Below are 16843 nucleotides of genomic sequence, written 5' to 3'. Positions count from 1 at the left end.
CCTGGAAATGCAAATATTTTAGTAACTATAAAAATGACCCACGATCGTTCAGGAGGAAGGCAGACCGCTGTTCTGAGAGAGGGGAATGTACTAATCCTGAGTTTCTGCCAAGCAGGAACACAAATCTTTACATTGCTCCAGTCAAAGCACCTCTCCCAGTTGCAGTCTCTTATTGTCTCCTGCAGTATCTGTCCAACTGTTAAGCATGGGGGTGGAGCAATCATGCTTTGGGGTTGTATTGCAGCCAGTGGCACAGGGAACGTTTCACGAGTAGAAGGAAAATGGATTCAATAAAAATTTCAGCAAATTTTGGATGGTAACTTGATGCCATCTGTGAAAAAGCTGAAGTTAAAGAGAGGATGGCTTCTACAAATGGATAATGATCCTAAACACACCTCAAAGTCCACAGGGGATTACATCAAGAGGCGTAAACTGAAGGTTTTGCCATGGCCTTCACAATCTCCTGACCTCAACATTATTGAAAATCTATGGATAGACCTTAAAAGAGCAGTGCGTGACAGACAGCCCAGAAATCTCAAAGAACTGGAACACTTTTGTAAGGAAGAATGGGCAAAGATACCTCAAACAAGAATTGAAATTCTCTTGGCTGGCTACAAAAAGCATTTACAAGCTCTGATACTTGCCAAAAGGCAAGATATTAACTCTGCAGGGTGCCCAAACTTTTGCAGACGCCATTTTTTGTTTTCTGTAATTTTGAAAGTGTAAAATGATGGAAATAAAAAACTTTTTTTGACATATTATAAGAATGTCTAATCTGTAATTTGATGCCATTGGGAGATTTTTCCATCTTTCCTTGGCTTCGTTATGCACATTAATACACATTTTTACCTGGGGTGCCCAAACTTTCGATCCCCACTGTAATCACTCCTTAGGAACATTTAACCATTTAAATCGCCCTTGATGTTAACCCCTTCCCTGTCAGTGTCATGAGTACAGTGACAGTGCATATTTTTAAGCACTGATGACTATTGTCACTGGTCCCCAAAGTGTCAGGTGTTCGATTTGTGCGCCGCAAGTCGCTGATCGCCATTACGGATAAGAAAAATAAATATAAATATTACAGTTTATATATTCTATAACTTTAGCACGAATCAATATACACTTATTGGGATTTTTTTACCAAAAATATTTAGAATACATATTGGCCTTAACTGATGAAGAAATTAGATGTTAAATTTTATAGCAGAAAGTATAAAATAAATAAATAAGTACATTAATCCAGTGCAAACACCTCTGGAAGCAACAGGTTGTAAACATGCATTAAAGTACAAATGCGGCGCCCTAATGAACTTTGCTTAGCCGACAAATATATTTTGGTGTACTTTGATTAACCGGCAAAGATTTAGAAAGAATTCTATTTTATAGCCTTTAGTAATGATCACAGCTTGGTGTTTGTTTTTCCTAATGCTGCCTTCTATTACTATAACACACACACACACACACACACACACACTGAACAAAACACCACCAAAGAGGAAACAGACCCTCTAAACAGCAAAACCTTGCGGCCAAAATAAGCACCCGCAAAGGCCAAAACATCCACTTTGTAGAATTTTGAAAGAGTGCATCAACAACCAGGTGGTTGCCGTCTTGTAAAACTGCGCCATCGATGCCCGATGACAGAAAGCCCAAACAGCACTAAGCACCTGAGTAGAGTGTGCCATCACAGGGGAGGGAGGGGATCCCACCTCTTGATAGAATAGGCCTGAATCACCATCTGTCTGATCCACCTGGAAACGGTAGCAGAAAGAGCAGACAACTCTTTCTGTGATCACAAAAATTGTTTGACTTCAGAAAAGACTCCGTGGCTGCCAGATACACCCAAACCACATCCAGGGCATGCAACACAATGTCTTCATTCAAATGGAAGTCAGAGACCACCTTATCTTTGTGGACCACCAAGTAGGGAGTACAAGATAACGCCAACAGTTCCAAAACCCTACGAGCATGATAGCCACCAAAAATAAAGTTCCATTCTGTGACAGCGTAAGCAGCGGAATCTCCCAAATATTCTCAAAAAGGAGGTTTCTGCAGAACCGAGAACATCAAGTTCAAATCCCAGGGTGGTAAAAAGAGACTGCACTGGCAGAGTCAGGTGTCAAACCCCTTGAATGAAAGTACGCACCACGCAATGTGTGGCCAAGGGTCGCTGAAAAGATAGGATTTGTATAACAGCTTACCTGCAAAATCCTTTTCTTCGAGTAAATCACAGGACACAGAGCCACAGTATTTACTGATGGGTATTATATAGGCACCACTAGGTGATGGACACTGGCACACGCTAAACAGGAAGTTTAGCCCCCTATATAACCCCTCCCCTTACTGGGAGTACCTCAGTTTTGTAGCAAAGCAATATATCTGCATTAGAAGAGGGGAGGGACCTCCGTGTCCCATGATGTACTCGAAGAAAAGGATTTTAAAAGGTAAGCCGTTATAAAAATCCTATTTTCTTTTTCGTACATCATGGGACACAGAGCCACAGTATTTACTGATGGGATGTCCCAGAGCAATGCCATCTGAGGGGACGGAGACACAACAAAAGTAGGGTGCAATCAGACCTGAGGACCTTGTACTGCTGCCTGCAGCACACTGCGCCCAAAGGCAATATCCTCATGTCTTCTCAGATCCACCTGATAAGAATCTGGTGAATGTATGGACTGAAGACCTCTGCGGTCTTGCAGATTTGAGCCATGAAGGCCTGGTGATGCACTGCCCATGAAGCACCAACTGCCCTGGTGGCGTGCGCTTTGATTTGAAAAGGTGGATCTTTCCTCTTCAAACCATAAGCTTGAACAATTACCTGCCTAATCCACTTAGCAATGGTAGATTTCAAAGCGGCCTGTCTTTTTTTTTTTAGGACCTTCAGGCAACACAAAACAAAACATCCATTTTGTAAACCTAAGCAGTCGCTTCCAAATAGGTTTTGACCACTCTCACTACATCCAGAGAATGTAGTGACTTTTCTTCCGTAGAACAGGGATCTGGAAAAAATGAAGGCAGAATGATATCCTGGTTTAGATGAAAACCTGAAACCATCTTTGGTAGAAAGCTAGGATGAGGACGCAATACTACTCTATCCTTATGAATAATTAAATATGACTTTACAAGAAAGTCGCCAATTCTGATACCCTTCTTGCAGAAGAAAAGGCTACCGGAAAATCTAGCTTCCATGTGAAAAGGACCCAGGGAATATATCGTATCGGCACAAAAGGCTGTTTCTGTAATGCCGACAGAACTAAATTCAAGTCAGGTTACCCCCCTGTATAAAAGCTTCAGACCAAAGAATGCAAAGCAAGCGGACGTTGAAACAATATCGACAAGGCTGAGACCTGGCCCTTGATAGTACTCAAGGAAAGGTTCATATCTAACCCCATTTGTAGAAAAGCAAAGATTCTCCCTATGACATACTTTCTGGGATGTCAACCCCTGGATTCATACCAGGAGACATATGACTTCCAGACTCTATAATAAAATAACTCTGGAAGCTTGCGTCTTTGCATTAATCAAGGTAGAAATTAGTGGGCCTGAAAGCCCACGACTCTTCAGAATGTGGGTTTCAATAGCCAAACCGTTAAATTTAGCGTTTGTAAGGTAGGATGGAACACCGGTCCCTGCGATAGCAGGTCTGGACGTGGTGGTAGGGTCCATGGGGACCCAAACGCCATCTTCACAAATTTCTGCATACCAAGATCTTCTGGGCCACTAGAAGCACCGACTTCTTTTCCTGCTTGATCCTGCAAAGAAGTTGTGGTAGCAACAAAATACGAGGGAATGCATAAATCAGTGTGAATTGATGCCACAGGGTCACCAACACATTTGTCCCGCATGCAAGTGAATCCCTTGTTCTTGACAAAGTTGTCGATCTGGTTGTTGAACCTGGACGCAAACAGATCTACATCCGGGATCCCCCATCTTTGGCATATAGACAGTAAGATGTCGGGGGGAGAGATCATTCCCCTGGGAACAACTGCTGGTGACTTTAGTCCACCTGCCAGTTCTTTACCCCTGGAATGAAGATTACCGATATGCATGGCACGTTTTTCTGCTCAGATTAGGATCTGGTTTACCTCTCCTTGGGCTGCATGACTCCTGGTGCCCCCTTGGTGATTGATATAAGCCACTGCTGTGGCACTGTCAGATTGGATCCTGACAGAAAAACCGTGCAACCTGAATGTCCAGGCCTTTGGGGCTAGGTACAGCGCCTGAATCTCTAGACCGTTGATGGGCAAGGTCCTCTCGGTTTTGGACCATTTCCCTTGGACAGTCATCTCTTCCAGAACTGCTCCCCAACCCAAAAGGGATGGCATCTGTTACCACCTTCCAAGTAACTGGTAAAAAGGATTTCCTTTTCCGCAGATTCTTGGGTACCAACCACCAACTGAAAATGTGACGCACTCTTGGTGACAAGCGCATTCGAAAATCTAGTGACTGGACTTTGTTCCGGGCAGACAGTATATGGTTTTGCAGCAGTCTCAAATGAAACTGAGCACAAGGAACTGTTTCGAATGAAGCCACTATCTTTCCCAACAACCTCATGCAAAGGCGAATAGAAGAACCCTTCTATGCCCCGACTACCTGAACCAGCTCCTTTATGCCACCGATTTTTGCCTGGAGTAAAGACACCCTCTTCTGGGTTGCGTCTATGACCAGACCCAAGTACTCTAGTCTTCTTACTGGTTTTAAAGAAGACTTCTCTAGGTTGAGGACCCAACCTAGGTATTCCAGGTAGTTGACTGTGGTGACCAAGTTTTGGTCTAAGCAGGCTACCGACCGGTCTATTAAGAGCAGGTCGTCTAGGTACGCTGTAACAGTTATAGCCTCGGCCCTTAATCTGGCCAGAGGAGGAGCCAGGACCTCTGTGAATACCCGAGGTGCAGTAGACTGAAACGCAGAGCTACAAACTGAAAAATAGGATTTTTATAACAGCTTACCTATAAAAATCCTTTTCATTTGGAGGTACATCACGGACACAGAACCTCGGTAATTACTGATGGGTTATAGGGATATCACTAGGTGATTGGACACTGGCAACCCTAGACAGGAAGTTTACCCCCTATATAACCCCTCCCACTACTGGGAGTACCTCAGTTTTGTAACAAAGCAGTATAAAAAAGTGTGTTAGAAGATGGGAGGGACCTCTGTGTCCCGTGATGTACCTCAAAAGAAAAGGCTTTTACAGGTAAAGCCATTATAAAAATCCTATTTTCTTTCTCGTACATCATGGGAGACACAGTCTCAGTAATTACTGATGGGATGTCCCTGAGCAATACTATCAGAAGGGAGGGGAACAAGTAGGGAGTAATCAGATCTGAGCACCCTGTACCGCTGTCTGCAGCACACTGCGCCCAAAGGCAATATCCTCATGCCTCTTCACATCCACCTGATAAAATCGGGTGAATGTATGGACTGAAGACCAGGTTGCGGATTTATAGACTTGAGCCATAGAGGCCTGGTGATGCACTACCCATGAAGCACTAATAGCCCTCGTGGAGTGCACCTTGATTTGAACAAGCAGAACCTTCTGGTTCACACCATAAGCTTGAATAACAACTTGTCAAATCCATTTAGCAATGGTAGATTTTGACGCTGCCTGTCCTCTATTAGGACCTTCTGGCAACACAAACAAAACATCAGTTTTACGAGTCTGAGCTGTTGCTTCCAGATAGTCTTTGACTGCTCTTACTACATACAAAGAATGTAGTGGCCTTTCTTCCGTAGAACAGGGATCTGGAAAGAAGGAAGGCAGAACAATATCTTGGTTTAGATGAAAACCTGAAACCACTTTCGGTAGAAAGCTAGGATGAGGGCTTAAAACCACTCTATCCTTGTGAATAAATTAAATAAGGCTCTTTACAGGAAAGAGCTGCTAATTCTGATACTCTTCTAGCAGAAGAGATGGCTACCAGAAAAATTTACTTCGTCAACAAGACAAAGGGAGTTTGACCCATCGGTTCAAATGGTCGTTTCTGTAAAATTGACAGAACCAAAAATTCAAGTCCCATGGGGTTTAGGGGCGCCCTAACCAGAGGATTAAGGGACGTTACCCCCTGTATAAAGCTTCGGACCAAAGAATGTGAAGCAAGCGGACGTTGAAATAATATTGATGAGGCCGAAATCTGGCCCTCGATGGTACTCAAGCCCAGCATCATTTCCTAACCCATTTGCAAAAAAAGTCAAGGATTCTACCTATGACATTTTCTGGGATGCCAACCGCTGGATTCACACCAGGAGACATATGCCTTCCAGACTCTATAATAAACTAACATTTGATCTGAGAGGGAAATTCTCGGAACTCTAGTTTGTAACCTAGAGTTATTGTGGGGTTGACTCTGAAATTTAGTTCTTGAACCCAATGGAGGAGGCCGTCGCGACTGCCTGGAGGCTGATACTCCTGGCACTGGGGACAGAGCACGTTTAAGAGAGGGACGTTTACTCCCTTTCTTAACTGGCAAGATGGTACTTTGCCCACTAGAGATCCTTTGGATATAATTGTCCAAATCCTCTCCGAACAGCTTTGCACCATGAAAGGGAAATCCAGCGAGAATTCTTACATGGCGATTCAGCTGACCAATTTTTCAACCATAAGACTACGCATATGCACCAACTAGGGCTGGGCGAAAAAAAAAAATAGTTTATCTGGGTTATTCCACTCAGAATAAATAAGCTTTTCCAGCAAGAAATTAACAGGAAAAGCATGCGCAGGTTGAGGAGGCTTCAGTGAACCCAAACAGGATGTGGGTTTTTTTTTTTTCAACCAACTCAGGTACGGATAACTTAAATGTGGTGCAGACCATTTCAACAGATTGCACCAACAATTTCACAGCCTGTGAAGCTGAAGAGGGTCCCTCCTCACTTGATTCCTCAGGAGAGGAATTCTCAGTCTCACCTCAGTCCTCTGAGGGGGATTCATCTCCCCTTTCCCAGGAGTTTCTCTGTTTGAGGGTCCTGGGTGGTAGACGGAGACCTAAAGCGTTTTCTTCCACTTTGATAAGATGCGATTAAGGCCAATAATATTTCCACTTATGGTTGAGGAAAAAAAACCTCCCGAGTAATATATATATATATACAGTGGCTGAAATGCCAGAAGCAGTTGCACTGTGACCAACTAGCCTCCCTGGGTCCTTCAGGGGGAGATGGTGCTGTGGGGGGGGCCCTCAGAGCCTGAGGGAGATCCCTTTGAGCCCCTATTTCTCGGGGTATTTGTACCTCCCCTTCTGCCCATAGTGCCAAGCACAAATGCAGAGGTACTACCAGAAATGAACCCACTGCTCAGCAAAATAGTCGAGCAACTGCCGCTGCTATCAAGGCTCAGTCTGAAGTAAATGTTGCCTGTATCACCCACACTCACATGCCCCCGTCTGCTCTGTGTCCCTCCTTGAGCTATGTGCACCTGCAAAAAAATAAATAAAAAATAGCCGTGTATAGCCTGCGTTGTAGGCGCTAACCACGCCGGCGACGCGCTAATGCTCCGCCCGCCCATCCTTTGACCCCCCCCTTTTTTTTTAAAAAAAATACGAGACCGCTTTTCTCGTGTGAGCCAGGGGCTCTGATCCTGATCGGATCGCACATGGAGGGAATGCTGGGGCGGAGGAGAGCCGATTAAGAGCCACCATAATGGCGGTGGTGCAGCATACCGCCGACTGCCCTATGGTCTCTAGCCTGAAGGAAGGAAGGGGGGGGGTGTGTGTGTGTGTCCCCAGTGGCGACTTTAGGCTAGACATGACAACATTTAAAGCAGAATGGAAGGTCGACCGACCCCGAGAGGCAGCCTCCAATGGACATCAGCGGTCCGGACATCAGCGACAGGCTGGCATCCTACATCCACTGTCCAATACAAGGGGAGGAAAGACTTGCACTGCCAAAGGTTCAGAGAACGAAGCCACCAGACCAGGGAACCCCTGGTTTCCCAGCTCAGACAAATCTGATTGTCCAGAGACTTTGGACACTTGTCCCATTTTACCAGGATCTCCCTCTGAAGGAACCTTGCATGGAACTGTGCAAACAGGACCGCCTTCGAAGGTAGACACCATCAGGCCCAGCAATCACATGCAAGTCCAGAGAGAAGAACACCTGTGGGTTAGCAACAGGTGGGATCGCAGAATGCAACTGTCAGCATTTGTTTTTTCTCTGGACACTCTGGCCAGAGCAGAATCCAGAGTCAAACCCAGATAATCCAATTTCCTGGACGGCATCAAGGCAGACTTCAGGAAGTTCAGAAGCCAACGTTCTGGTTTGTGATCTCTACATTGTCCGTCAATGCAGATGAGGACTCTGCTCACAAGAGGAGGTCGTCCAAGTAGCCCAGCACAGCTATCCCCTGCTGACGTAGCAAAGCCAAGACCGGGGTCAACACTTTTGTGAAGACCCAGGAGCGGAGGCAAGACCAAAGGGTAACGCCATGGACTGATAGTGCTCCTCCCCCACAGCAAAGCAGAGGAAACCCTGGTGTCCGGCACATATTGGAATGTGCAAGTAAGCATTTTTGATGTTGATAGAGGCTAAGAAATCCCCCTGACATAGGGATGCACAAAACAGTTCAGGCCTTGAGGTCCCGAATCGGACAGAGCTTGCGCCCCTTTTTTGGCACCATAAACAGGTTTGAATAAAAACCTTGAAACTGTTCAGATACTGGAACCATCACTCCCTGAAGCAACAGGTCCTCCACTGCCCCAAAAAGAGCTTGCAGCCAATCCAGACAGATGTACATTAGAAGGAAAGAATTAAACTATCATAACGGTACAGAATTACTTTGTGAACCCATTTTGTCGTTCACCAAGAAAGCCCTGATGGATGAAAAACAAAACAAAAAAACTGTGTGCTGAGAAGGAAGGGCCACATCGTCAACGAGGCTCCTGTCCTTTCCCAGACTGGAAGGAAAGTACAGCCCCCCCCCCCCCCCCCCGGTGAGACTCTTAATGATGTCATCCAGGGTAGCCCCAAGCAAGTGATCACCTTGAAAGGGCAAATCACTGAGAGCCTTCTTGGAGGTTTGATCATGGAAAGAGAGCTTCACCCAGAGAAGAATCACACACAAATTGCAGACCCTGTACCAACTGATCCGCTAACTCAACGTAGCAAGGGGAACCTGCTCAATACCCAGACCATGGCAAAACAGATTTGCCCATTCAGTTAAAGTCTGGGACACCAGGGCAGTGGCAAGGACCAGTCGCAATGCCAAACTAGTATGGTAAACATGTTGCGTGCCACCGACTCCACTTTTCTGTCACCTAGCAAAAGTGTGTGTGTGTCGCTCAGGCTCAATAGGGAAGGGGTATGTAGACAGTGCATCTGCTGCCAGCGTGAGGACAGGTTGTGGAGCCCATCCCGGCTCCTGCAAAGGTTCAAGGAAGGAAGGGTGGCCCCTGGAAGTCGCACATCTATGATGTCCTGCTGTAATGAATGAAGTGGCAACCTCAGCCTGGACTCTGACCAGGCTAAGCCCCCGATGCAGTTTACTCTGCCCCTGGAGCTTAGTCACAACTAAAGGGGTCGTGTAAACCCTTGATTTTTAGTAACAAATGTCATACTTACCGACACTGTGCAGTTCTTTATGCACAGAGTGGCCACAAACCACCTCCTCTGGGGTCACGCAGTGGTTCCCCCCGCAAGCAGCTTTCTGTGGGTGCACCAGAGCAGAGTCACAGCTCCGTGTGTCCAATCAGACACAGAGCTGCAGCCTGCCCCCTCTCTCCTGATTGACAGCAACCAATGGCATCGCTGCTGTGTCTCAGGCAATCAGGAGGGAGAATCTCAGAAGGCTGAGACAATCGTGGACAGCACTGGACAGAGATGGGGCTCAGGCAGGTATTAGGAGGGGGGGGGGGGGCTGCGGCAGCTGTTGCACACAGAAGGCTTTTTATCTTAATACACAGAATGCATTAGGATAAAAAAAATAAAAAAAACTTCTGCCTTTACAACTTCTTTATGCATTAAGGAAAATAAACTGCAGCTCCACCTTATATTTACCAAAGTCCTGTCTCGATCCAGCAATATAATATGCATGAGACCAGCAGCTATCCCGGTTCGCTTTCTCCTCATTGGCTCACACAGCAGCCATTAGCTCCGATCAATAACAGCCAGTAAGCGAGGAAAGAGTGGAGGTGGGGCTGAGCTATACTCTGTATGAATGGACACAGCACAGCTCAGGAGCAAGCACCCCCATAGCAACAGACTCAGGGGGGCCAGGGCGCACATAAAGAAAAGGATCAGGGTTGCTCTGTGCAAAACCATTGTACAGAGCAGGTAAATATAACATGTTCGTCATAAAAAAAACTAACAAAAAAAAAAACTTAAAAAAAAATAAAAACAATTTCTTTGCTTTAGAATAATTTTAAGGCTACATGTACACTAGCCTGTCCTGACCGCAGCTGTGGGAAAAAGCAAACTACGATTTTGGCACGGTGTGTTTTTCCGTGGCCGCCAGTCAAAACGTTCCTGTCCTGAATGCAATTCTTCCGCATTCAGGAGAAGGAGGTTAACCTCGCCTAAACATGGCAACTCCTAAATGCTGCTAGAAGCCTATGTGTACATGGACATAAGCTTTTATGGTGTTGAGTTTAGGAGCTTTGACAAAAAAAATAAAAAACTGACATACATGGTGAATGAAGGATGGTTGCACACGGGTGAATGAAGGACGACAGCACACGGGTGAATGAAGGACGACAGCACACGGGCGTAATGGATTACGGTTTTCTCAGGAACTTGTTGACAGAAAGCCTGTGAGACAAAAAATAAAGAAATGTGTAAAGACCTGGATAATGTTGAGTATAGGCAAGTAAAGGTGCTGCGCAAGGCGGCGCAAACAGACGCACCTGTATGTCGGTCTGTGACTGTGGTATTTGGGTGTGCGCCCGCCGATTCAGGGGACTCTGTCTGCCGGCCACCTGCAATCACGGTACAGAGAGGCAGAATGGGGATCTGCCTATGTAAACAAGGCGGATCTCCATTCTGACAGGACAATACTGAGATATGCTGTTCCTAGTGATCAGGAACAACAATCTTTGTTGTCTCAGTAAGCCCATCCCCCACACACAGAACACAGTTAACCCCTTGATTGTCCCCTAGTGTTAACCCCCTTCCCTGCCAGTGTCATTTATACATCGATCAGTGCATTTATTTAGCACTGGATCACTGTACATGCGCAGTACACAGCAGACACTATCCGATGGAGGACGTTATTAGACAAGACACCGGCACTCCCGGCCCCTCCTCCCTTCTGAGTGCCTCCATAGCAAGCAGCTTGCTATGGGGGCACCGGAGCTGAGCCGTAGCTCCGTGTACTCATTCCGCAAATCGGCCCCACCCTCTCTCACTACGATTGGTTAACTGAGTGACAGCAGCGGGAGTTAATGGTGCCGCTGCTGTGTCTCAGCCAATCAGGACAGAGAGTCCCAGACAGCCAAGACACTTGTGCACAGGATAGAGATGGGGCCCAGGTAAGTATTAGGGGGGCTGCACACGGAAGTTTTTTTTTATTTTAGAATGCATTAAGATAAAAAAATAAAATCTGCCTTTACAGCCACTTTAAAAGTGGTAGTAAACTCTGTTACACCACTTGTACCTGGTGGTAAGCCTATAGCAAGGCTTACCTCTAGGTACTGTGAAGATCTCCTAACTTTACAGTTAAAGCGGAGTTCCACCCAAAAATTGAACTTACGCTTTTCCAGTTTCTCCCCCCCCTCCGGTGTCACATTTGGCACCTTTCAGGGGGGGAGCAAATACCTAACACTAGGTATTTTGCTCCCACTTCGGGGCATAGATACCTGTGCCACCCGCGAGTATCTATACCACTCTCACCCCCTCCCCCCACTGTATTCTGGTAGACACACGGGTCCCAGAAAACAACAGGGACCAGTGGGATAGTGCAGCACGAGTCTTGCATGAGCAGTGGGGAACCAGGAAGTGAAGCAGATTCCCTTACTGAGGATGGCAGCGGCAGCACCCGACAGCCGAGGGACAGATCGGCTTTGGGTGCAGACATTGCAGCCGCCCTGGACAGTAAGTGTCCACATTTTAAAAGTCAGCAGCTGCAGTATTTGTAGCTGCTGACTTGGGGGGGGGGAGGTCGCAGCACTGGAGGGGCTTCGTTCCAAGGTAAGTCTATCATAATGTGCTAGTATACAACGCAGACTAGCACATTATAAAACATTGCTTTGCTGGGATTTATTTTTTTTAACCACCTGTGGTTTACTACCGCCTTCGGGGTATAGATGAGTGTATGTTGTAATAAAACATTTACGCTCACATAAACATGCTTTAAGTTTTTTAAACATACGTATGCAAATCGATTATGCAAGATTTTACTGCTGTCTGGCACTCTGTTAGAGAGATTTCACCCACTTAAGCCCCATACACACTATCTGATTTTTTTCCTTCAGATTTACCAAAACCATATAGTGCAAGGGCCTGCCTGATTGCATACAAATTTAAACTCCTAAGGTTTGACCTCATATTATATGGTTTTGGTAAATCTGAAGGAAACAAAATATAAAAAAAAAAATCAGCAGAAAATCTGATGGGGCTTTAGTCCCCTCTCGGGTGGCTCTGTCACCAAAGCAAGGGAATCCCTCCAACGGGAGATGCAGAAGAAGTCTCTATAAATGGGATTGTATGGGTTTTTATTTTTTATTGGTGGAACTAGATGGACTTGTGGCTTTTTTCAACCTATGTGTCATCATGGGCAATGACTACCTTAACCAAAACCGCACTCCATTTGAGGATTCTGTATGCTTCTGGGTCTAATATTTTGCTAGACAACTCTCTAAGCCACGGCCTCTTGATGACCGGGCCACACAGCAGGAGAGAAGCAGTGATCGCGGTCCGCACAGTGCTATCAGTCCACGGTTGCCACTCACCTCCTACTGTGCGGTTATGCCTGTGTCCCCTCTCCCAGTTCTTCCACCCTCCTGCCCAACAAGCTCAATTAATCAGCAGGGCATGGAGTGGGAGGAGCTGCAGATTAGATAAGACATATCGGCCAGGCGGGTGGGGGAGCCGGGAGAGGACACATGGGCTGATCACAGCCTCTGCAAGAGGAAAGGGGGAATTGGGGGCAGACTGCAGGGGCATTGTGATGGAGGAGGCTGTGATTGCTACTGGCAATGTAATATAAAGGGGACTGTAGTCCCCTTTATATCACACCATCACAGTGCCCCCTTTTACAACAGCGGACCGAATTGGGTCCGCCTGACAATTTTTTCAGGCAAAACCGATCAGATCACACATTTTTCTCTATGGGGTGGAAGGCATGTGTCCGCTGACACCCGACATCCGATCCACTCTGCTAAAAACCGACGAATGTGGATACATTTGCCATGCTTCAGAGGTGGAAGAGATGGCAATCGGTTATGCAGTCCGATTCCAATTGACCGCCCCATAGAGGACCCGTCATCCACCTGCTTAGCAGATAGATCCCCCGCTGAGCAGGCGGATCCGCTCTGTCTGAAAAGGGGCCTTACAGATCAGTCCCCTTTACATCACAGCCCCCCCTGTTCTGAAAAGGGGCCTTACAGTGCAGTCCCCTTTACATCACAGCCCCCCCCCCCTCCCTTTTCATTAATGTAAAGGGTGGCTGTGATGTAAAGGGAGACTGTGGACACCGATATAAAGGGGAGACTGTGGGTTGATGACACGCCTCCACCAACCCCAGCCCACGCCCCCCGGGCAAAATTTACTGCTGCGAAACCAGTCCAAAAAGGTTGGGGACCGCTGCTCTAAGGTATATTAAAGAGGAAGCAAACCCTGGTGAGTTTTACTTCCACTTTATTTCCCTGCAAAGGTAAAGCATAATGGGCTACTATGAATGTAGCCCGTTATGTGTCGCTTACCTGAAACCGAAGCCCGCAATGTCACCGTTGCCCCCACTAGCAGGGAGCGTCCATCATCGCCCCTCTCCCTTTTCGGGGGCTGCAAAGTCATCAGCGCTTGGCTTTTTTGTAATTCTCTCCTAAACCGTGGAGGTTTAGGAGATATTTCGAGCACCTACAAGTAAGCCTTAATATAGGCTTCGGGTAGATAAAAGTGGTTGTAAAGGGTGTACAACCACTTTATAGGGATTGTAAAGCCTCAAGGTTTTTCACCTTAATGCATTCTATGCATTAAGGTGAAATAATAAATAAAATCTGATCAGTATAAGCACCCTTGCCAGCAGTAAATGGTTTGTCTAAACACCTATTGGCAGAGCAGCTTGTTCTGTTGAAAAACAGACTTTTTAGCCAGCTCACCAGGTGAAAAAAAAAAAAAAAAAGGGCCGGTTCACAACACAGAAACAGCCCGGATGTTTTTTTTTTTACATATGTATTCTTGGTGTTTTCAGTGCATCCCCCCCCCCCCCCCCTTTTCTTCCAAAGATTCCTGGTGTGTGTGTGTGTGTGTATATATATATATATACACACACACACACACACACACACACACACACACACACACACACACTTTACATTGTGTGAGCATTTTCATAGAGTTCACGTGTGAACTGGCCTTACAAGTGATCACCGATGCAGCCTCTGGCTTTGTGGCAAACTTCCAGCTAAGAGCCCAATCTGCACGTCTTTGAAAGTCTCTCTGCCCATCTCCCCTCTTCCTCAGGGCTGCACATCCCATGATACCGAACACCACTGAGCCTGTCCACCCCATCCAGCCTACTCTGCACATCAGGAGTGCGCACACACACAGGGGTCACCACAGGAGCATGCTGGGGGACAGTGTACCGACAAAATATCGAACCTGGCAGAATGAGCACCCCACGTCACTTCAGTTTTCTTTAAACCATCATGAATTGCAGATTTTTTGCAAATTGCTTTTTATTCTCACGAATTGCTGTTTGCACACAACGCCGGCAACTTGGGGTGCAACAGATCGTCACCGAACCATGATCTGAACGGTCACCCCGTTCGGATCGGCACACACCGCGATCGGAGCGCTCCGCAGTCTCAGCCTTAGGAAAGGCCGCGGCTTCGGCCTAGTTCCGGAGTGGCGGCCATCTTGGTGCACCCGCCGGCCGTTTACAATGTGATCACTGCGTCAAATGACGGAGCAAACATTTGTAAACAAACCGGCGTCGTGATGATGCCGGTTCCTCTCTCTCTCCTCTGTGTACAGATCTGTACAGTGGAGGGAAGAGATCGGATTGCAGCAGCACTGTGGGCTGCATCTGTAGTGCCCACAGCGCTGCTCTGTGACAATTGCAGTCACAGCCATCCCTCCATGCCCAGCCAATATTACAGTGGGGGAGATGATGTGGATATTACAGTGGGGACTATATGGTGGTGGAATTTTCACAGGTTTTTACAAATTCAATTATCATTTGCTGATCTGAAAAATTATCCGATCTGTGACTCTGATCCGAGGAACGATCAGTTAGTTTTTTGATCTGTTGCACCCCTTCCCGGCAACTAAATAGTCTGGTGCACGCTATTATAAGTGGAGATTGTTACTCCGCTCCGAAACTAACCAAGAAAATGGCCTCTTCCAAGGCGGTGACAACTTTGTCCTTCTTAGCCGCTGTGCTAACAGCAAAGTCTTCTTTTACTGGACTGTATTCGGTAGCCAGTGTTATGTCCAAACACCAATTTGTCCAAATCGGCAATTACTGATGGTTTAACCCCCTTGCCGACCAGCAATTTTGTTTGGGTACGTAATTGTCAGTTAAAGCAACACAGTGCCAAATTGCAAAAAATGGCCTGGTCATACAGCAGCCAAATCTTCCAGGGCTGAAGAGATTAAAGAAAGCGGAAGTGACGTGGTTCGAGTTTCTGGCGAGTTGCCTATTTTGTCAGGACACGGCCTGTGCAGGACAAGCAGCACAGAATATAAAATCACATTCACCGGCAGTGAGGCCTTTCATCCCTAAAGTGCACAATTCCTATACAGATAATGAGTGAGCGGATCAAGTCCTTGTCACCTGGACACAACGCAGTCCATCCGATCACTAGTCCTGTCCCTAGAATGGGGCCTACACCGTATAGACGAGACTGGTCCTCTCACAGAGCGGCCTCCTTCCCTCACACCTCCACCCCAAATCTCACATCTGTTACTTCGGAGGAACATGGCTGCTGTGAAGAGGACTAGCCCCTCGTCATCCCTATTTCCCCTCAGAACACACACATCACACTAATAACCAGTCAGAGCACAAAGCCGGACTCTCCCACCATTCCCTTCCGCCGCCTTTACCTATTCCCGCCGTCCTCCGCCCGGGATGGCTGTAGATTCTTGTTAGGCCGGTCCCCGATACCGGCGCTTTACACATGAAGACGAAAGAGGCCGCTCTACGTCGGCAAACGTGCCAGTACTGTCGCAAAATTGGCAAACGTGCCAGGAGTGTCGTGAGAAAGCGTTACGCTCGACGTTACGTGCCAACTATAGACAGCGTATCTCTATGCTAGAGCGGCCTGAGGAAACCATCGAGTTTGAGGATCGTGAGGAGGAGGAGCTGGTGTGATGTCAACTAAGAATTGTGTGGAAGGAGATCAGTTACAATGTATTTCATGAGCCTGGACTGGACGAGAACCATGGATTGTGGAAGTGTAAAGGAGATCGGCCATAGACAATAATGAACTAGGAGGCCCCATTCACATTGGTGCGTTCTAGGATACACATAGAAATACATGAAAGGGTGTTCTGTACTTGCAATAACATTATTTAATGGTGCTGCCGACCCAGGAAGTGAAATTTACTGGCAGGACGCCAAAATTTAAAAATGGCGCAAATTTATATGAAATTTACTGACACTGCAAAGAAGTACCTAAAATGGCCGTATTCAGTGCTGAGCAGTACAAATATCAATATTTAAACTATAGTCATGCTGATAGTGCTATTGGCAATG

At 46.6% G+C, this 16843-nt stretch overlaps 1 protein-coding gene across 2 annotated transcripts in view; it reads right to left on the bottom strand.

Annotated features, from left to right (window-relative positions):
- EIF3D (eukaryotic translation initiation factor 3 subunit D) overlaps nt 1–16352 on the bottom strand; it is a 43321-nt gene extending 26969 nt beyond the window's left edge. The window contains exons 1-2 of one of the 2 annotated variants that reach the window (XM_077452264.1): nt 16192–16352; nt 10616–10737 (exon numbers count right to left, since the gene is read on the bottom strand). In XM_077452264.1, the coding sequence (XP_077308390.1) occupies nt 10616–10617 (2 nt within the window). In that variant the 5' untranslated portion in view covers nt 10618–10737; nt 16192–16352. The remainder of the gene's footprint in view (nt 1–10615; nt 10738–16191) is intronic. The other variant, XM_077452265.1, reaches the window with a different exon arrangement.
- Nucleotides 16353–16843: the final 491 nt, after the last annotated feature.

This window comes from Lithobates pipiens, unplaced genomic scaffold, assembly GCF_037356315.1.
Source record: "Lithobates pipiens isolate NorthernLeopardFrog02 unplaced genomic scaffold, aLitPip1_a1.2 Scaffold_23, whole genome shotgun sequence".
In the NCBI taxonomy this organism is placed as follows: Eukaryota; Metazoa; Chordata; class Amphibia; order Anura; family Ranidae; genus Lithobates; species Lithobates pipiens.
This window is presented reverse-complemented; position numbering and strand designations above follow the sequence as displayed.